Below are 21996 nucleotides of genomic sequence, written 5' to 3' on the forward strand. Positions count from 1 at the left end.
CACAAGACTACGTGACACAGGAGGCCCACCCGGAACCAAGAGGACTTCTCTGAGGATCTTTTGCTCACGCCACCACCGCCGCCGCCGACCATAACGATGGTGCCGGGTTTCCTGCTGAACGGGACCCTTAACGTTAACGCTATCGCGTTAAAGGTGGGTTCAAAGTAACACAAATAGAAAACATTGTGAGGCTGGTAGCGCTCGCAAACGCCCAGCTTCATAAGGAGCGTTCAAACCATCGCTCCATTACTCCGTCTATCCATTCCCTCCTTGACATGTTTACTATGCACAACACTGTCTGGACTCCATTATTATTCAAAAGAATGTGAACACTGGAGCTGTAGCTTGCGACCAATTACGCTCACGACGGGGGCAACACCATTTTTCTCGGAGAACATATTTAATATAGACATCGCTGTAATGTAAAAGAGTTGTAAAATCATTCTGAGTGTGTTCGAAGTAAGTGCAAAAGATTTATAAATAAGTTGCTTGTTCAAGCTTTCAGTCTCTCTTGCATGTTCCTTTAACGCGGCAGCGTTAATGCTCCCGTTCTACAGAATATTTGGTGTCGTCAGTGTCGCCGTTGTGATGCGAAAATCCCCGGAGAAGCAACCTTGGTGGGCCGCCTAGGTAACGTGACCTTGTGTCGTCATCACAACCTCTACACCGGAATGTGAGCCAGTTTCCCACCGTGACAAGTGGCAGTTTAATTAGTGATTAGACGTTAGAGGCTGCCCGGGAAGAGGAACCTATGTCGTACAAGCCTCAACAGTGGCGGAACCTACCATAGCAGGGCTGTGGCGCATTGCTCAACCGCTGCACCACTGCGCCAGGAGTGGTATGAGGACTCCCAGGCATCTATTAATGCAAAGTTGAGAATCATGAATTCGCATATATGGGCATTAACGCATTAACGCTATCGCGTCATATTCATAATGCGGAGCTTGATAGAGCGCTCTTTTTTTTTTGTCTCGCTCTTGTATCCTGTACTGGACGTTCTTTCCTTGGCATGAATTTCTTATCGCTGCCTTTTTGCTCGCTGTTTGGTTTGTTGACTCCGTAAGGTATAATGAGTTGTGTAATACTTTTTCCTTGCTTTTGACTATCGCCCGGCCTCATTCCTCGCACCTGTCGTTGCTCACAGTACAAATGAATAAGGGAATAAAGTTAATAGCGTAGCGAATGCACTGTAAGATGGAATTTGAATTACCAACTCATCGAAGCCGTCCACGCTCCCAGTTTAAATGGGCGTAATGAACAGTTCAATGGACGCAGCATCAGGACTGCTCAGAACGAAATACAAGAAGGCTGTGCGATATGTGGCATCAACACTATGCGCGAAGACTACGTTTGTGCAGAAAAATTCGATGAATGCAGACGCTCAGAGTGGTGGTAAAGTTACCTTTCATCTGTAGTGAATTTTCACTACACATTTATAATGTTAGGAGAGAAGGAATTAGTGGTTTCAGCAATGGATGCCAGCATCTTACATCGCAGATGTAGAAAAAAAAGAAAAGGTCGTTCGCGCTGCAAAATACCGACCTATTTTTGAATTAGCCTCTGCAGTTAGGGACCGGATAACAAAATTCTCATTAATAAACATTCAAAACAGAGTTACTCGTTTTTTATGATCTCCAACAGAAGAAACGTCCGTGTCAGTAAACCACCTTGAGCTTCACCACTCGTTTGCTCTATGCAACCCTTTGCACCAAACAATACGTGAACAGTTACTTGAAACAGCCTACACTTTTATCCCAGAGTAGGAAGAATCTTTCGAAAATGGGTAAGACAGCTTGGTGCATGTCTATAATATATCCGCATCTTTTCCTTCTTCCAAGCCCGCCTTACAGTGGTTTAAGCGTTTGATGAACTATTCCCAGCGGCTCAAAAACAGTACCTTCACTACATTATCAATCCAAGGCGGTTATTTTTGGTTGTTTTCTATGCTGCACTTTTAACTTAAACGCGTATTTTACGGTTCTTGCCGACATCCTAATTTTAATACTTTTGCTGCTTTTTAGGATATCGGTCTCACCATCTATGTTTACTTGACAGCAACGCAAGCACGGACGACACGCAAGAAGACAATGTAGACGCATGTACTCAGAACTAAACTTTAATCACAGAGATAAGGTTATGATGTTCTTGGAATTATGCAAAGTTGCCCTATATATTAAACTAATGCAGGGAAGCTATGTTTTGATTTCTTGTCCTCCCTTTATCTGATAATGGTTTCCTATAACAAGAACCACGCGTGAATAACGGTATGCGTGTAAATAGATTGATAAAGATATATACAACTACAGAAAGAGCGATCATCGCTTCGTTTAACTCATATGTGCCTTCAAGTGAGCGTAAGCATAGAAAGGCTTCAAAGACGAAAGAAACGAGCAGACTGAAAAAAAACGGCGGGTGTGTTATGCAGGGAGCCGACATCCAAGCGTAGACGACTCCCGGCGGGCATTATCCATCGGCGCGTGCAGTCGGATGGAGGGAACCCGATCGGCTCAGCTTGCACGGAAGCCAGGGAGGGGAGGACACCTGTAGCGAGGCTTTTGCCGCTGGGACGTGGAACAGAAGCGAGGAAAATAAAAAATAAGGGCGGATGGTGTGTCGGCGGTGGCGCCGGGGTACAAGACGGACGGCGCCGGCGGTAACCCAGGCCTGAGTTAGGGTCCCAGCGCACAACCCCTGCTACTGTTGACAATCCTTTTTTTTTCTCTCTGGGCGAAAGAGCACCACACTCTCTCGCTCCCATCCTCCTTTCCTTTCAAGCTCGCTTGCGCGTCGGTTGAAAGACGCGCGAACGCTTCTCCCGACGCGATAAGGGGGACAGCCTTCCGATGAACCACACGGCGGTCGCGGAAAGGCGATGGCGAACGAAGGATTCGAGGAAATTCTTAGAGCATAAATTTCTGCCTTTCCTCTTTCTCCTTCTATCCAGGCTTTCCAGATTCTAGTCAATTTATTTTATTCCTGATAAGCAAGAAAAGAAGAGGGGCTAAAAAAGAAATGTTTTCAAATTGTGCCAAGAACATTTCTGCCGGCTTGAAAATTGTTTCCGAGACTTCGAGGTTAGTTCCTTTCATAGAGCGCACCGCAGTGAAAGAGAACGTGTGGTTTTTTATTTTCTCTCTTCTAGCGATTTCGTGGTCACGTGGTTAAACTGCAAAGTGTACTTGTAAGACGATCGAGTACGCGCCGTAGGGTACTGAGCTGTCATGTATCTTGAGGAACTTCATTTCCCTCGCTTCCTACAAAGCAGCATACAAAAGAAAAAAATAGGGTTGGAGTTACTGCGACAGGTTTTGGTGCGAAAGGGTCACCAGGAAAGAAACTAAGGTCAATCAACTTTTCAATTACTCGGGTGCTCTTAGTTTTCATGATGAAAAAAATAAGTAAGAACCTAAAACGCACGCGCAAAATGCTCCCGCTGAGCACAAAGGCAAACTGTTATGAATTCGTGAATGAGGATCGTAGGATTTTCATTTTGCGTTCTTTTTGTCTTTACCTTGACAGCGGCGTCGAGGTTCTAATTTAGAAAGATGAGCCTTGGTTATCAGTGGTATATGTGCTGCAAACGATCACTGGGTAGAAACCCAAACAGGAAAATCAGAGAGTGAAAAAAACAGAAAGAGCTTCACTGACCAAAACGTAGCTCAACAGATTGATGGCCTAATTAGCCGCTGCAAATTTACTCTCGCGCGTTATTAAGTTACGCCGCAAGCCTTCCCATTTTAAAGCTTTCATAGATATTTTGTGCTGAAAGCATTAGCTGAGCTTCGTTTCACAATATTTGCCTGAAAGCAGATTAGGAAGCATTTACGTGCGTTAGGAAGGATATCTCGAGTACTTGGTTGGGCAAAAGACTAGACTAGAACAAATGAGGCTGCTTAATACCAACAAGCCTCATCAGCAAAATAATTACTTCCTGTAAGTGTTTGCACGCAATGATAGTTGATAAAGGGTGTTGTTGAGCGGGAAAGAAAAGAAGCCCTGTAATATCAAAGGTTATAGCCTAAAAGAAATCGACAGTTTCTTTGTTTAAAGAAAAAAAATTTCAACAGCATAGCAGAATTATTTGCTGCGTTCGAGGGGTGCCCACTGAAGTTTACATGGGTGGCATGTCTGGGTGAGTAAGTAAAATAACAGTTCTTGTTTTTCTTTAAAAGGAATAGTCATGACACCTATTTAATGAAAGCAACGCAAAAAAAAAATCCTTTTATGTGAAGCCCTCGCATGCTGCACTGAAGCTCTCAGCTTTGAAGTTCCCCCATAAACGAACTTTGTGTTTGCCCACTGTGCCACTAATGTGAAAAGCCGACCCATCACGAAAAATTAGCTGGAGAATTAAGTCATTACTTTCTCCCGTCCGCTGCTGCATGTCCATGCGAACAGGGCCCCGATTTCATCGTTTTCACTGAGGTTTGCAGGAACTGCAAGTTGCAAGAGACCATTCGCAAACATTTACGCAAAATATTTCACACAGTATATTGTGGAACATGAAATTCAAAACTTGCACTTGTCGATTCTGCGGGATACACGTCTAAGTTTCAGCAACACAAGTCACTGTTTCCTTGAAAACAGGCGATCTCCGAGGACTTTTCGATTTGCAGGAACAAACAGTTTTCTTAGACTTCTTGTTGCAATAGTAGCCTTCTGGAGGGTTTGCCTTATGGAAGAATTTGCACTTCAATTTCAATCATGCAGAAAACTCTCTACTTGGCTAGCTACCCTACAACTCGACTTAAGCGAACGGCGCTCACGTGATGGTGACGTCATGCCGACAAACGAAAATTGGAGGTTGTAAACTTAAAGATTTCCTTTGAATATATTACGGAAATTTTTCGAGACATAAAATAAATTTTTAATATAAGCCGTATAAACTGCCAATTTATTTAGGACAACCCTTTGCATTATAAAGGCTGACTGTAAAGCATGGTTTTCTGTAAGACTGAGCTGTATGGGGGCATAGCAAGCAGTAAGGGGTTGGTATAGCCTTTTTTTCATGTGGCACTGGAAGCCAACAGGCGAAAAAAAGTTACTCAGTGACCGGGGCCACAATTCACTGTCAAAGCAATTAGCTTAAGAAATTCGCCACATGCAAGAACGCAAAGTAGCAAGGTGGGGTTGGAAGCATTCTGAAAGAAACATGGGCAGCGGCAACTGAGGATTAAAAGTGAAACGCACTTTTTTTGTCCTTGCAACTTTCCAGCTGTTCGTAAAATTGAAATGCAAACATGAATGCATTGGTGTGTAAACTTGTGCGTAAAAGTTGAGGCTGCCCTGACGACATTTCAGCGCTTATAATCGCCGGGCACCTAGGTATCCCATACGCAGTTGCATGGCTACGAAAGGAACCAGAAGCCATATAAACCGAGAAATTCATTCGGGAATATTTTTCTCATAGAGGGGTGGATAATAGTTCAAAATTAAGCCCACAAAAATTTTAGATAGGCGATAATTTTAGAGAAAGTAATACTACCATTTAAAACTAGTGTATTCGAACCCACGACGTCGACATGTTCCGCCTTCTGATATCGAACACATACGCGTTGTATGTGGCCCAACATTGTCTGAGCTTACGAGCACCAAAAACGACCATAGTGGCTGACGTGGAAGTTCTATGTACCACGTGGTCGAGCGGTTAGGACACGGGCTCTGCTAAAATAAAAGCAGAGCTTCTATGTGTTTAATGCAATGATGTAGGGTTAGAGGCTTGAACCGAAAACCTCAAGTGCTGCAGCCAGCCACAGCACAATGACTCTCTCGCGCAGCGTCTAAATACCAGCCCGTAAATGCCTGTAATGAAAGTCCAAAATGGCCGTGCTTTACCTCTGGTTAAACCTGGAGTGACGCGATAGCTACAGCTGGCCGAGTGGAACTCGCTCCGTCGAATTAAAAAGTCAGTCTTTCGCCGCTGCGTTTCGCTGTGAGTTTCTTCTTCATCTTCGTCCCTGACGTGGATTCACTCTCTCCCCTCTCTCTACTCCTCCCCCACTCGGTTTCGCCGGCGCACTGCGCCGCCGGTAGCTGCCATGGTGGCCACGGCGCCGCCTCGGTGAAGGCTCGAAATGCTAGCGTAATTTAGGCGCACGGCGCGCACATCAGCTGCGTGCTCTGACGTCACTTCGCGCATGCGCACAACTGACGAGTCGGGCGGCGTCTGCTCCGCCGTCGGCGCAGCGGCGAGGCGCCGCGCGCACACCAGCTGCGGGCTATGACGTCACTCTGAGCATGCGCACAGCTGGCGGAGCGGTGGTGCCACGGCTCAGCGCGCAGCCACGCTGACTTCGCAAAGTGGCTGACGTAGTGTAGCTATCGCTACAAAAATCTCCGCAATACTCTGCATTGTATCGGACGACTGCACAACCAAGTTGAGACTGGAAGGTTATAAAAATTTCCGTGGCATGTTTACAAAGGGTGTGAAATTAACAGCGTGCTTCTCAACGCCAAGGTGGGCTCAGGACGTATGCTCTCTATTAGAAAGATTTAGCCGATTTAGGAGACATATACTGGCGTTTTGTGCACCTGTTGCGCACGCGCAGTAGTAATATCTGGCCACACTTTTCCTACTGCGCATGCACAGCTCCCGTACGTAAAATCGCTATAAGTCTCCGCAAAGTACGTCTCCGGTATGCTAAATCTCTTTATTAACAAAATCATTGGCATCGTGACAGCAGTCCAGCGGAGCACCTCAATAGCCCATTTATTTTTTGCATGAGTGAATGCGATAACATTGCCCACGATAGCCGTCTGATTGCAATTGAGGATGCTGGATTTAGTAGCGAAATGTTTCAGATGGGTTGCAACTAGTTATCTGTAAGGCTTTCTTCAAATCAACCGACAAGCAGCGATAGTCTGAATGTTATACCTGCCATGGTGTCCCACCAGGATATGCAGTACTAAGTCCTAATTTATTGAATATCTGCCTCTTTTCATACGAATTCGCCTCTTTGCATTTGCATTTGCATTCGGACATGTGCTGGGAGGCGTGTTCAGGCACCAGCGGGAATCTATCAAGCATCTACACTGCCTACATTCTTTCCACGTACACAAGGCATGTTTGCTTTTACCGGTCATTGTGATCAAGTGGGTGGTAACCGGAAGCCAAAGATAGCATACATGCCGCACTATGCGTGCTTTGCCTAAACTCTACCAGCAGTCACGTTGTGCCTTCCGTTACGACTCATTGGTTTGTGAACGTACAGATCGATCGAGACCATTCGTGGAGTCCCTATTTCGCTAATTAGAAGAGCGGCCTGAGATCATTTGTGTTTTTGATTGTATTTAAAGGCGCGAAAAGGTGATGTGCTTATGTGCTGTCTATTCGCCTCACTGTTTGACTCTGTTAGGCTCACTTTTTTCAGTTTTTAGAAAGCGGTGCGTCTGTAAACCAAGCCCATTGTTCACCTCGGTGGTTGGTGAAGCACGCGAGAATTTCTTGTGTCACTTACTCCTCTGTGCATGTCTTACCATATGTAACGTGTTTTTCTTTCTTATTCGTTTCGGGTGTTTCGTTAGTCTGAAAAAGAAAAGGCTCTGCAGTACCTATTTACAGCCAGATGTATAAATTTTCACAGGTACGCAATTTATTTTTTTTTATAGTTTTCTTACCTAGGCAGGCATTCCACCATCTCCATCTCTACTTTTACGGCTTTCCCTCCCACCTGCTCGGAACCTAACCTAAAGGACTTCAGTCTGTGTCTTCGAAACACAAATTAACAAAGCCTCGCACATTCCAGCCAACACTAATATTTTCGCACTTCGTTTCACGGCAGATGTAGAGTAGCTATTGTGTTTATAGGGTTTAACATCTCAATGCGACTCAGGCAATGAGGGACGGCGTAGTGGAAGACACCGGATTATTTCCACCAGTTGGGGTACTTTAAAGTACATTGACATCGCAGAGTACACAGGCATCTAGCAGTTCGCCTCCATAGAAATGCGACCACCCTGGCCGGGACTGAACTCGCATGTTTCGGGTCAGCAGAAGAGCCCCATAAGAATTGAGCCGCTGGGCGGCTCTGGCAAATGCAAGTAGATAACGACGGGGTTCTTGAGCTAAGAAATAACTAATCTAAGTACAAGTTCGTAGAAACGCAAAGGTATTTATCATGTATTTAAAGACGGGCGTATATAGAGAAAAAAAACTTTGAACTGCTGTGTGCGCGTTTTTTTCGCCTTGAGCTCGCTAGTTCACAGAGCGTTGACCCGCTCCACAGATAGGTTGTTTGTAGGGGGCAGCTAATCGCGTCAGCGAGGCGTCCAGGCGAGAGACAGCCAACCCCGATCCCTAATTACGCGATGCGTCGAGTATCGATCGCACACCGGTTTTAACGAAGGCGTACGTAATCCCGACGAACATAGTCACAGTGTCTAAACTTGCCGACTTTGGGTCCATGGTCGTGAGCTTACGCACGCGATGGTCATTCTTCTTTGTTTACTCAAAGCTGGAAGGATACACCGTGCATCACATCCTTCATCTAAAACACCAAAAGCCTCTATTCTTTTAAACTAAACCGAAAAGCAATTTACAGCGCAATCGTCCAAGGTGATGCGAATTAGCCGCTGTTAACCGTGATGTTTCTGATGAATGAGGCGGATAAACGGCATCACATGGCAAAACTGGCCCATAGAACGGCAACGGTTATTAAAGCGAGTATTTTCGCGGCGCTAGATCACAGTGTCACGTGACCTGTGGGGGAGCATTAGTTCAAAAGGTAGACCTACGCCTTCTCTGCACCTTTGCTGACGCCGACCTTCGCGAAACAGGCCGACATCCTTTATACAGCTGGCGCTGTGAACATCACAAGGGAAATACAGCGTTTGACTAGATTTTCAAAGAAATTAGAAGAACCATCAAGACCGTCAAAATTTAGGAGCTGTGAAAGATTCGACTCGAGACGTTTTCAACGTGGTGATTGGGGAGGGAAGGGGGGGATTTGAGGCCACATTTAAAGGCAAAGAAAAAAACATAAAAAGAAGAACCTACTTTCGATATTTTGCAAGTCTGAAATACGTCGGTATTGCAAGAAGGAAAAAATTGTGTTCTTTGCAGCGAGCAAGCAAAGCATACTAAACATAAAAAGCAATACATTTCGTCTAACAAATACCAACCCCACGAAAGGTAAGCTCCCAAAATAGCCAGCTGGCTATGTCCCAGAACTCAATTTAAAATTAATTCCTGGCGGCCTGTGTAATAAGTTCACACACACGCGCTCATGCACACACACGCGCACACACACGTTTCTATTTTTTTTCGTTTGTAGTGCCAAACAATGGGAGAATAATACTTCAATCAATCTGTCGCTTAAAGAAAATTATTATAAAGCCACAGAAAAAACAAGCATGTCGCAGGTGGGATCTGAGCCCACGACCTCCGAATATCGCGTCCGGTGCTCTACCAACTGAGCTACGGCGACGGCCGTCCAATCTGCTGCTTTCGAGGGTATTTATGTTTATTGGGTGTAAGCGAACCTTGAGAGGTTTCACCAGCGCCACCCTCGTCCATAGCGGCGGACGTAGCACGTCCTGTAATACCGCGAGTGTGACGTGGAACGTCATCTAATGGCGAGGGCGGAAACTGTACGAGAGCCCTCTTATGCTACCTATGGCATCAAGACTGCCAGAACCGAGACCCTCGTTAAGCTGTTAGCAGACAAGGTAAAGGAAATGAAGGGCTCGTTTTGACAAACTTATGAAGGGAGCTAACTGTCACCGAAACCAAGGTGCATAGGGGAATGTTTATTATTTTGTTTTTAATTGTGTAGTGCTAATCAGTGGGATAATAATACTTGGATTAATCTATCGCTTAAAGAAAATTACTTATAAAGCAGCAGAAAAAACAACCATGCCGCCCGTGGGATCCGAATCCACGACCTCTGAATATCGCGTCCGGTGCTCTACCAATTCAGCTACGGCGACGGCCGTCCAATCTGCTGCTCTCGTGCGATATTCGGAGGTGCGATATTAGCAACTAAAATAAAGAATACAAGACTGCCCCAGTACCGTATTAAAAACATGTGCACAGAAATGTATACTATTGATGAGACAGCATAACAGTATCCAAAACCAAAACCAGTTGTTGGGCGAGTTGGTTATGGATCACCGGATAACAGTATCCTAACTGTAATGAGGTCATGCAAAACAAAATTCATAAATTGATAGGAATGGGAAGAAAAAATAGCATCATGACTAGTAAAACCTCATTCATTCGGACCTCAAGGGACCGCAAGAAATGGCCACTTTATCTAAAGGCCTAGGTTTATAAACTTCGCCGCCCCCCCCCCCCCCTAAAAAAAATTCCGCCGAAAATGCGAAGATGCAGTAAGGCCGTATGAGGCAGCTCCATCGCGCTAACACCTGTAAGCCCGTAAAAAGCTTTGGAGAACAACTCAAATGGAAACAAGGGGCCGGGGAACACACACTTGCGTCGGAACGGCGAGACGGCTTCTAAAAAGGAAAAAATAAATCACCTGCGACGCGCCAGTCGGCGTCCAATAGCCGCGCGGATCTGAGATTGGACTACCGGCGAATGCGTGGGCCGAATGTTGCAGCGGCGAAGCTCAGAAACCGAAACTACGCGGCCAGGCTATTTTTTGACCTAGCGACAGGGCCCTTCCGATCGTTGCCAAGCTTGCCGTTACGCCCACTAAAGAGGTGCGCGGATTACGATGCACCATGTAATATGCGGGATTTTTACAGGATCGCTTGCCCTATTGTGACAACTCGACGCGCCCCTTCAGGAGGCTCCCGCGAAATTCCGCAAGTAGGCTTTCCCGCATAGCGTAGGTTACAAAACGGTAGCGCGGAGGTCACGCTCGGAGAATTATCAAAGCGACAGGACGCATTCTTCGGATTTGGGCATTAAATGTGTAACGTGTTAAAGAAGGATTAAAAAAAAAGCGCGATGTCGCGTTGCAATTGTTCGAAGCGGGCCGCCGGCCATCTTGTTCGCAGCACTCGGGATATGTGGAAAAGCCCACTTGCCGAATTTCGCATCAGGTCAAGCCTAGCGGCGTCGGAATGCGATCGGCCCGCGTAATAAACGACGGGAAAGGAAGAGTATAGGACTTCTGTATCGTTTTCCTGGAATTTTTAACCGGTTCATCGGCTAATTCTCCCAGATATTGTGCTTTTTCCACGGTCCAATTTATGAAAATCTGCGCAGTATACGATCGCTGGCGAGTATTCGGAGATTCTCGAATATCAATTTTTCTAAACACGAATACGAATCAAATATCAAAGATATTCGATTCGTATTCAAAATTTCGAATATTCGCACACCCATAATATATATATATATATATATATATATATATATATATATATATATATATATATATATATATATATATATATATATATATATATATATATATATATATATATATATATATATAGTAAAGCCCCGGACGCGGCATTCGGAGGTCATGGGTTCGGATCCCACCGGCGGCATCGTTGTTTTTGTGCTTTATAATTAGTTTTATTTAAGCAACAGATTAATTGAACAATTATTTTCCTATCACTCAGCACTACAAATAAAAATAGAAACATTCTCCTTTGCACCTTGCTTTCGGCGACGGTTGGCATCGTTCATGAGTTTGTCAAACGAGCCCCTCATTTCCCTTCCCTTGTTTGCTAATATATATATATATATATATATATATATATATATATATATATATATATATATATATATATATATATATATATATATATGTGTGTGTGTGTGTGTGGGGGGGGGGGGGGGGTCAGAACTCGTAGGCGCATTCTATTTCATGGTTTGGTTACCTATATAAACATATACGTACCCAAACCATGAAATCGAATGCCCTGTGAGTTCTGCCATCCAATGTACCTGTTATTAAAGAATAGGCATTGCACTAGAGTAAAAAAAGAAAACGTTGGTTGTCAAGTTTCACATCTACGTTCTCGTGTGTTAGTAGTGCAAATATATTAAAGAAGAACGAAGATCCTCCGTGATTTACATTACAGTTTTGGATGGTTAGAGTATAATGAGAAAAATTAAAACAATAATAAAAATACAATAGTAATATATAAGAATAAAAATACCACTTGTGAGAGTTATGATAGCTTTTAAGTAAATGTTAGGGTATGTAACAATAAAATTGTGAAATAAGATCAAGTAAAGTTACAAAGGACTCTGAAATGTGAATTAAAAATAAGTAATGAAACAAATCTTAAAACGATTTGCTTTAGTGACCTGAAATGTGTGCCATTTTTAGGTGAATCTGAATAAACAAAGTTTCTTAGACAAGCGTTTGTGATGCTAAAAAAAATCATAACGACTTCTCGCTGCACTCCAAAGAACCAGCAGCTCTGCAACGTAACCCTTTCCATGCACCTCACCTTTCAAAGCAGCCCGTCCGAAGCCCGCATCGATCGAATGCCCACAGAAGTCACTTACTATTCAGCACTCGTTCTAAAGCGCGCCTGAGGCGTATGGCCCCTACCCGCTTATGTAACATTAGTGTTGACCAAGCGGAGACTCCAACGGTTCCACATAAGGGTACTACTGCCCAACTAGAGGAACAGTTGAGCCGCCGCGGTAGCTGAGTGGTTATGGCGCTCGGCTACTGACCCGAAGGACACGGGCTCAATCCCGGCTGCGGTGGTCGAATTTCGATCGAGGCGAAATTTCAGAGGCCCGTGTACTGTGCGATGTCAGTGCACGTTAAAGAACCCCAGGTGGTCGAAATTTCCGGAGTCCTTCCCTACGGCGTCCCTCATAGCCTGAGTTGCTTTGGGACGTTAAACCTCAATAAACCAAAGGAGCGGTTGATGAACAAGCAGAACGAAATTGTTTTTTTTTTTTTGGGGGGGGGGAAGAAATGGCGCAGTATCTGTCTCATGTATCGGCGGACACCCGAACCGCGCCGTAAGGAAAGGAATAAAGGAGGGAGTGAAAGAAGAAAGGAAGAATTAGAGGTGCCGTAGTGGAAGGCTCCGGAATAATTTAGACCACCTGGGGATCTTTAACGTGCACTGACATCGCACAGCACACGGGCGCCTTAGCGTTTTGCCTCCATAAAAACGCAGCCACCGCGGTCGGGTTTGAACCCGGGAACTCCGGATCAGTAGCCGAGGGCCCTAACCACTGAGCCACCGCGGCGGGTAGCAGAACGAAAGAAACTCGCATTTGGTATTAAATCAGCGCGTTTATTTATCTATACTGGCCTTAGTAACGCCTCAAGTAAACGCAAGCATCACGTATAATATTACAAACTCAGTCGAACTTCCGCGCGCTCCTCCTGACAAGCAATTTTCCAACCAATACGAGGGAACGATGACATCGCGGCGATGAATTAGCGTACCGTGTCCCGTAGGCGTCACCACACCTGCGTGGCGTGCCCGCAGATTCGCGCATCAACCCACTCTCTAACAGGAGAAGGGGCTACGCACAAACACACACATCCTCGACTCATCGCAAAACAAACGCAGCGTAGGTCGCAGACGCAGATTCAATTTGGTCGCCGGCAGTGCTGTTGGGGTGGTGGCGACGACGCTGACAGCTGCGGGCGAAAGCAGAATAAATTGCCCCGATGCTCGCGAAGAAACAACCGCTTACGTTGGCGAGGGCAAAGGGCGCCCTCGCTCTGAGTGGGAAGGGCAAAGGATGGTAAGAGAGAGGGTGCAGGTAAGGGCTGCAAGCGCCTGGAGTTAATTTTCTGCTCTGTGGCCGTAGCCCCGAACGTACTGTTTTCTTTCTTCTTCTATCGTCTTTCGTCCTTTGCTCTGTTGCAGCGCTGCCAACTGAAACAACACCCTGGGTATTATAGGCTCGAAGCTCGGGCTTAGGAACCTTCCACCCCCCCCCCCCTCTCCCCCACCCACCCCCAACCGCCTACCGCGCCCCTTTTCGCAGGGGGTGCGTGCGGCGTTCAGTTCAAATCGTCCGGAGACTTCGCCGCGCGCGAAGAACCATCTCAGAACCAGCTGCTGCGGTAGAAAATGATGAGAAAGAGAGAGCTTGGAAAGTGCCCCGAACGGGGCAGCGTGGGCTCAGCTTCGGCCTCACATATGGCTTTGCTCGCTGTGGCGTTGAAAATCAGCTGTGTTCGTGCTTGTTCTTTTTGTTTTCCTTTTAGCTCATCCCGTGTGATGAATTGGCTTTTCTGGTGTTGTCTTGTTTTGCGTCGTTGGGTATTATTGCTGGACAAGCACAACTTTGTGGAGCTCGGGGCCGATTGCGCGAAGATGTTCTTTTTTATCGCTGATGTTCTATTCCTTAGACGCTTCGTTGTCTTCGGCCGCTTTGAGGTCACGATGCTGTGTAAGTGATCGACTCTGGCACACGCCCAGCTCTGATTTGTTGAAGACGCCCTTGAACGATGCTACTGGTCTATCACCAAATGGTGAAAAGGACCAGTCACTCCCTCGCCCGGACTTAGGTTGTGCTTTCGAGGAAATGATTTTTCTTTCTGATAACCACATATCGGCTAAGAACAGCGTTGTGAACTTTTTTTTGACGTTTGGCCCGCCACAAATAATTGTACTTTTTTTCATTTCAGTAATACAGTCAGCTTTTGAACAAAGGCCCTTGGTAGGAGTGGCTACCACATACAATGCACGTTGACAAGCAATGACAAGGAAGAACCAAGTTTGTTAAAAAATGATCTTAAAGCATCTTCAAGAAAGACTCGAGTGTTGGACATTCCAAGACAATGCGGCTCAGGGTATTTCATTCTCAAGCGGTTCTTGGGAAGAAGGAATATATGAAACCATCAGTCCTGCAAGTAAAGTCATTGAGTTTTTTAGAGTGATGTGATCGTGTTAGGCTTTGACAAACGTCTTTGATGCTCTGCTTTCTATTTAGTTTCAATCCATCGTGGTAGATTAAGTGCATGCATTTTAGCCTTTCGCGGCGCCTTCTCTCCTGCAGTGTTTCTAGGTTTGCTCTATCTAAAAGAAGGCTCGGTGATGTTTTCCAGCTATGTGAATTATAAATGAACCTAACTAATTCTCTTTGAACATTTTCAAGTTTGGTTATGTTGGCCTGAGTGTACGGATCCCAAACAACTGCTGCGTATTCCAGGGTTAGCCTAATGAACGTTTTATAGGCTATCAGCTTACTTTCATGCGTGGGTTGTCGCAGGAACCTTCTTAAAAAACCCATCTTACACAATGCTTTCTTTTGAATATAAGTGACAAGGTCATTCCACTTAAGATCTGCTGTGATTACGACGCCTAGGCATTTATAAGTTTCTACGAAGGATAAACGCTGATCGTTAGTGTGATATGAAAAAGTTTAAGGCTGCCTTTTGCGTGTTATACTAATGTCATGTCATAGCCGTTTGCTACCATTTTTTGTCATTTATTTTCATCTGTCATGTTGAGTACCAAGATTCAGTAAAAAGATCTTTCTTCGACCTTTTATCGGAAACAAAGGATAACTACTGCCCAACTAAGCCTATGGTTGTCACAGCAACGTTTACCAACAATTCCGTTCGGTAGTCGATGCTTTTTCTTTTCATAATTATCTGGCGAAACATGGTGAAGTTGAAGACCAACACATAATCTTCTTGATCTTGTAATCCTGGCTTGCGCTGACGCATCGATGTGTGAATTACACACTGCGACCGCCTGATTCAGGCAGCTGCTCTATAGCTGCATTAAATATTACCGCCTCATATGCTTCATCAGGTGGCCATCACTTTTTTGTGAGCAAAACAACACACACGTCAATCGCGAGACACTGGAGGGGTCGTAAATTAGCTCACGTGACTTTAGGGTGTGACTTTAGCATGTTTATTCGCATCCATTTGAGAAATATGAAATGTGCTGCAAAGACGGAGCGAGATTCTGGCCGTTGGTTTGGCTCTTCTCAAACTTCCTAGGCATGTAGCACGGGTTCTTGCAGACTGTCTTTAAGTTCTGGTCTCTCTCCAAAATTCGGGAAAATCTTTATTGAATCGTTCGCTCAGGTTTTTGTTCCGCGCACAGTGCATGAGATCCGCTTTGTCTGGGTACCTGGGCATTCGAGCGTCTGTTTTAAGGAGGTGGCTGATTTATTGACAATGTAAGCTCTGAGCGCACCTACAATCTATCCCGTCCCTCACCTCATTCTGTTAGAAACTTCACGTTTCCAGCGGTTCCAACATACTTCAGCCAGCTTGAGTGATTCATTGCTCAATACCGTGGATTTTCACTGCTTATAGTACCCATGGAATATCCGGTGGTGTAAATCAAGGCTTTGTGAGGTGTCAATGACGCTTCTGCGATGCAGAATCCCTCACTTAAATTTGTACTTATGCAGATGTTGGTTCGCTGCGACAAACCTTTGTGTAACATGTGGGCAAGTTGAAACAATAGATCATTTTCTCCTCTCTTGCCGGCGGTTCGCAGTTCAAGGAAAGCAGTATTTGTAGGTCTCTCTTTCAAGGTTAGGACTCCATCTGTCTCTTCCAGTTCTTCTCTCGTTCGGTGCGAGCGCAAAGGGATTCCCGTTAAGCAGTGTTTGCGGCTACCTTCATGATTACATAAGTGCAACTGATCGATTACCTTGTTAGCTGTATAGAAAGTTTTGTCGCATGTTCAAAAGTGCTTGATTCTATTCCCGGTAATTCAATTTCTTTAATTCATTTAAATTTTCCAATCTTTATCTGGATTCAGTCTTCTCACGTCTATTTTTCCCCGCGCAAATACCTCATTGACATTCTCTACTGTACCTTGGCCAATACCCCTGCGTGGGTATGTGCCATGCTTACTAAAGAGAAGAAGAAGAATACGGAGCGATATGGAAACGAAGGAGCGCATGTCTGTCCTGAGCCTGATAAAGTTCACTTTTGCCAACTTCGAGTTTGGACTTATAGGTTTGTCAGTACTCGGGATATTCGGCTACCTTAGAAAACATCTAAAGCTAGCGAGTCGTCAGCATCAGTGCCGTGGCGCCTTGCGTCCTGCAACCAAGTAGTGTGGCTAGCTTTACTCTTCAGTGATTAAAGAGATGACCGAAAAGACGAGAAAGTGTACCGCTGTTGATTTGTGCTACTGTAATTCTATTGTTCAAAAACTTAACTTCATTTAGCTTTTCTTCGTTTGTGTGAATGCGGTATGCTGGGGCTGCTCAAGCCTTCGTAGTAATAACGTTGCTTGGATGTTTTGAGTCATGTAGACGGTGAAGCACTTTTAATATTCTCTACCCTAATGTCTTCTAATAAAGCGCAAGTTGCGAACACCGGGTAACGCGTGAAGTAAGATTAAATGCGCTGCTGAAATGTACAGCGTCGTACCGAAAGGTATGGGGCAAGCATCGTGAACCCAAATCAGAAATAAGGCGCGCGCCTCCGGAAGCGCTCTGCTAATGCACATGCCGTAACATTACCACAGAGCAAAAGAGAAGCAACTGCTTCTCGAGGCTCTTTATATGTTATTCAAAAAGCCAGATCGTAGATTATATGAGCTGAAGTACAGATTCGAGTTTTTTTTTATTGTGTTTCGCAAACAAAATTTTTGAAGCGAGAGAAAATAAAAATTGGGGGTAGGCAGGGTGTTCACTTCGCATGTTTCGCTGGTTAGTTTGTGAAGAGTTTTTTCAGCATGTACAGTACTTTATTAAACACACATAGCATCTTAATAAAGAGTATCGAAAAGGGGTCGAGTCGAGGATGCAACATAGCCGTAGGAAAAGTCGTTGTACTCGCTTTTCAGTCCGTAATACTGGTAAGAGGAAAAACACCCGAGTTGAAAATTATAGCATCACGTGTATTAATAACCTCCAGGACTCGATATACCGACAGCTAGGGACAATACATTCGCGTACGAACGAACCAAGAGAAATGCCGCTTCCTGAGGCAATTAACAGGTTCTTTCGCCCTCGTATCCGGTATTCAACGTTCAAATCTTCCTGCCTTCAAAAATCAATCCTGTGAGCAATTCCACTGGGAATGCTGACATCGATCGCGATGCGTTCAACCCGGGCATTTTGAAACTAGTCGTCTTAAGGCTCTCATGCGCGGTGGCCTGCGGTGCGGAGCTTTGTGTGCATCGAGATGCGTGCGGTATGGTTATGGTGTTACGATTGGGGGGGGGGGGGGGGGCGAGGGGGGGAGAGGGTCAACGCCGCAGACTTGCACATTGGCAAGCCATAATTGAAGGCTTCTTTAACATGCGTTGACATTAGACAGAAAAACGTGCATTTTCGCATTTCGCCTGCATGGAAATGCGGCTGCCGTGGTAAGCATTCGATCCCGCGGCATAAGGCTAAGCAGCCGGACGCGACTGCTGCTGAAATACCCCGGCGGGTAGATGCGAATTCATTATCTCTGAGCCCTCAAGCACCAAAGCAAAAACGCCGTCATGTACGCGACAGAAGCGAAAACTCGCAGTTATCTTAATTACGGATCTCTAGTTCTCGTACTTGAAGAGACAACCAAGGGCATAGCTTCTGAAATCATGTACAGCATGGAGAGAGAAATTTCACGGCCGAATTTCTTGATGAACTTCCGTTGCATTGGCGGCAGTGAGGCAGAGCCACGAAGAAAAACAGAAATATTTGAGGTCTACCACGCCGCAACAATGAGTTGCCAAGACAAGCAAGAGACAGTGAAAGTCCTTCACTGAGGACAGAGATTTTCTTCACCGTATATTTCACACTGGCGAAGTTTCGACTTCTGTTAGAGCGAATTTTTCAATGAGGAAATTTCACTGGGTGCAGAACGACCCAATTTTTTTTCGTTTAAATCTGTGGGTAAAAGAATTACTGCGATGGAATACGGACGCGGAAATTTTAAATGCCGATATAAGACCATTGTAATGTTTGCCAGTGAGGCCAATGCTTTCAGACCATTTAGCGCCAACTACCCCGAAAGATGAGCTGTCGAATTTCGATGGCAATTATGAACAGTTCCCACTTTCATACATCCCTCCTTGGAACTCCCCCAGATATAAGAAAAAAAGTCTCGCAAATTCTTTTCCCGAGCACTGGGGGGAGGGGGGGGGGGTGTTCTCATTTTTGAATATCCTCCGCGAAAAAAACTCTTTGCGTGCGTTAGCGATCCCGTTCAACGGGAAAAAGGCTCAAGCTGCTCTCGACTCACCGACTTTGATGACGGGAGGCAGGGCCGAGGCCTCGGGTAGCAGCAGGGAGCAGGTCGCAATCCAGAGAAGCGCGAGCCTACGCAAGGCGAACGTAGGAGGCGTCGGCGACACGCCGCACCAGGCTCGTCGCCGGGGTCCGTGCCGCGCGAGCATGGTCGCTAGCGGAGCAGCAGGAAGAGGGCGCATTGAGGCTCGTCGTCCGACGCACGAGTCACTCCCGGCGGCGGTTCATCGTCCCCACAGATGCGCGGCGAGGGAGCCTAGGACGAGGACGAAGACAACGACGGGCTCGTCGGTTGTCGCGAGGCGATGAAGAGGTCGGAGAGGCCGAGCTTGGAAACAGCTTGGTGCTGGCGGCGGAGTCGGCGCGCTGCTGCCGGGTCACGCGTCTTCTTTCTGGGAATGGACGACTGTGTGCCGTTTTCAACGGCGAGGGTTGCCCCACTACTCATCGCGTCTGGAGACGCGACGGCGCTTGGCGCCGCGCCGCCAGAGCGAAAGCATTCGGAGCGGTAGCTGTGGCGCGGGATTTTGGAACGAGTGCTCCGAGGCGCGTTGTTCAGCGGGAAAGAAAAAGAGGACTTGCTTGTTCGCTACTGCCGAAGGCGCTTTGTGGCGAATATCCGCCTCGACTGGAACAAAACAGCCTCTTTGAGTTCTTTTCTTTCCCCTTTAGAGCCCAGTATTTCGACAGAGAAGATACGTCCCGCTGTTTTCACTGTTTTTTCTCGCCGTTAGCGATAAGGCGTGTGCGAGAAACGAGCTTCAACCGCAATCAGGTCAAGATCTTTAATCATCGGCATTTCAACTTCTCGACCTTTCGTTTCCGATACCGCTTAAATGAGGTTCGAAACGCGAAATCACTTTGCGGGACGTGTTCTATCACCTCTATTGCTGCCTTGCTCCTTTTAAGTGTCGGCGACGGTGCTTATCGGCTGAAGGAGCTACGCAGGACGAGTAGTTCAGCGGGAGGGAAGTTCTCTACAAAAAAAAAAAACACGTGTCTCTAATTTTTCACTATAGAGGTCCGCACAGGCTAGTCAGGTATACGTTTCAGGCATCGGGATGGCGTCACCAAACACAAGCGCGCACCAGCACTGCACGTCTGACGTTTCCGCGAACGACGTCCTCACCCACCGCAGACACAACACTGACAGGCATCATTGCGCGCGACGAGTGCAAGTCAAATTCTACAGAAAAAGGCGAACATAAAGGCCTCGCCTCAAAGAACCACTGGTGCGGGTACGTGCGAATTGAAGTTTCAGGTCGTTCTCTTCTCTGAGGTGTGCCACTGTTGTTTCGGAAGGAAAGGTCCTCGTATGAGTTTCAAACACCAACGATATAAAGAGCTACCAGAGTACGGAGCGGAGGAGATGTGATGTGAGAGATAAGGAAAAGGAAGGGGTCGATCGCATGAATGACCGGGGAGGATGTGCACTGGACAGGCCGGAGATATCAGGTGGTGGCTCTCATCTTCTAGTCCATAGAGGAGGGATATCCCAAACGGGTGGGCTCCAAATAACGGGAGCGATCCCAGTCGGCCGGCTTCTCGTCGTGCCGGCGATGATGCCGCAGCCAGTAGCCGAACCGCAATTCCCTGGAAGGCGGCGGCGGTACCCTTGCCGTGCCGGCGCCGCCGCCGGCGGCTGTCGTCTCGGTCCGCTCGCTTCTCGCTCGAAGGAGAGCACGCGCCAAAGCATCGGCGCCGCAGCCTCCGCCGCCTCTGCACAAGCGTATAGGCAGACACGCTCAGGAGCGCTGCCGATAGAACCGCACGAGGGATGCGGAACGCTAGGGGTGGACGCGAGAGAGAGGAGGAAAGAGAGGATGAACAAGAGCCGCGGTGGAAAGGAGGTGCAGAGAAAGGGAGGTTGGTGAGAGGAGATGCGGGGGAGGGGGGATCCGAGGAAGGGAACGACTGAGAGGGATGGGAAGAAAGCGGAGAAGATCCGTAGAGAGAACATTGCGCGCTCGCTCGCTCTGAATCTTCCACGCATGCGCGGACGCTGCGGGCCGGAAAGAGGCTATAGAAAGAGAGGAGAAGAAAGAGGACGAGGAGGATGGAAAGAAGCTGCGGATCGCGCGGGGCTGCCGACAGAGGTCGGGAGCGTCGGGGTAGAGGGGTGTAGAGTTGGTGGCGTGTGGGTGGAGAGGGAGCAGCCGACGGCGGCTCGTCTTTCGCCGCTCGTCCTATCGTCTCCGCAGAAACAAAAGAAGAAAAGAAGAGGCAAATAAAATGTGATGAAGAGGAGCAGAGAGCGAAGAGGATGCGCGGAGGCGAGATCACTTCGGCCAAGCGCCTTCTGTCCGCCGCTGCCCTCCTCCTCCCGCTTCTTCCTCTTCCCTTTTCTCCCTTTCTTCTCTTCCTCCCGAGAATATGGCTTTGCCCGCCTTCCTTCTCCCTCCTTCGCTTCTTTCCACCCGTTCTCTCCTCCGACCTCTTTCATTCGCTTACTGCCTGCTCGCTCTCTCCGGCCCCGGGCCGGCCCCGGAGCGAGACGCAGAGAAAGAATGCCCCCCATCCCCTGTTGCTTCCAGCGCATAGAGAAGAAAGGAAGCAAAAAGAACTCTCGGTGCGATCGTGCCCCGTAAGGAGAAACGCTGGCTATCTGAGGCACGTCTTCCAACGCTCCGCCGCACTGTCGCGAATTAACATTTTAATGCTCACTTATCGAACACTGCGGCACCAGCGCATCAGCGACAGCGCAGTGACCCATTTCGTGGGGCTCTATTTTGTTCCTTCTTCTTCCCAGCCTTTCACTCCTATGCACACTCTTCCAGTTCTGCATCACTCCCGTTGCAATGCACTCAACGTGTCCCGTATGTCGTTGCTCATTTTTTGTACTACGTTTCCGACGGAGTCTTCGTGCTGTACATCCGTAGAGCCGATTGCTTTATTGCACCGTCTAGTATGTGTGGTTTCGCTTTCAG

The 21996-nt window shown here is 46.9% G+C and overlaps 1 protein-coding gene across 2 annotated transcripts in view; it reads right to left on the reverse strand.

The window, feature by feature from the left end:
* Positions 1-20867, reverse strand: part of LOC144098949 (glutamate receptor ionotropic, kainate 2-like) — a 325255-nt gene extending 304388 nt beyond the window's left edge. For both annotated transcript variants that reach the window (XM_077631937.1, XM_077631936.1), the window contains exon 1: positions 19065-20867. In XM_077631937.1, coding sequence (XP_077488063.1) covers positions 19065-19251 — 187 coding nt within the window. In that variant the 5' untranslated portion in view covers positions 19252-20867. The remainder of the gene's footprint in view (positions 1-19064) is intronic.
* Between the last annotated feature and the right edge of the window lie 1129 nt (positions 20868-21996).

This window comes from Amblyomma americanum, chromosome 7, assembly GCF_052857255.1.
Source record: "Amblyomma americanum isolate KBUSLIRL-KWMA chromosome 7, ASM5285725v1, whole genome shotgun sequence".
NCBI classification, from domain to species: domain Eukaryota; kingdom Metazoa; phylum Arthropoda; class Arachnida; order Ixodida; family Ixodidae; genus Amblyomma; species Amblyomma americanum.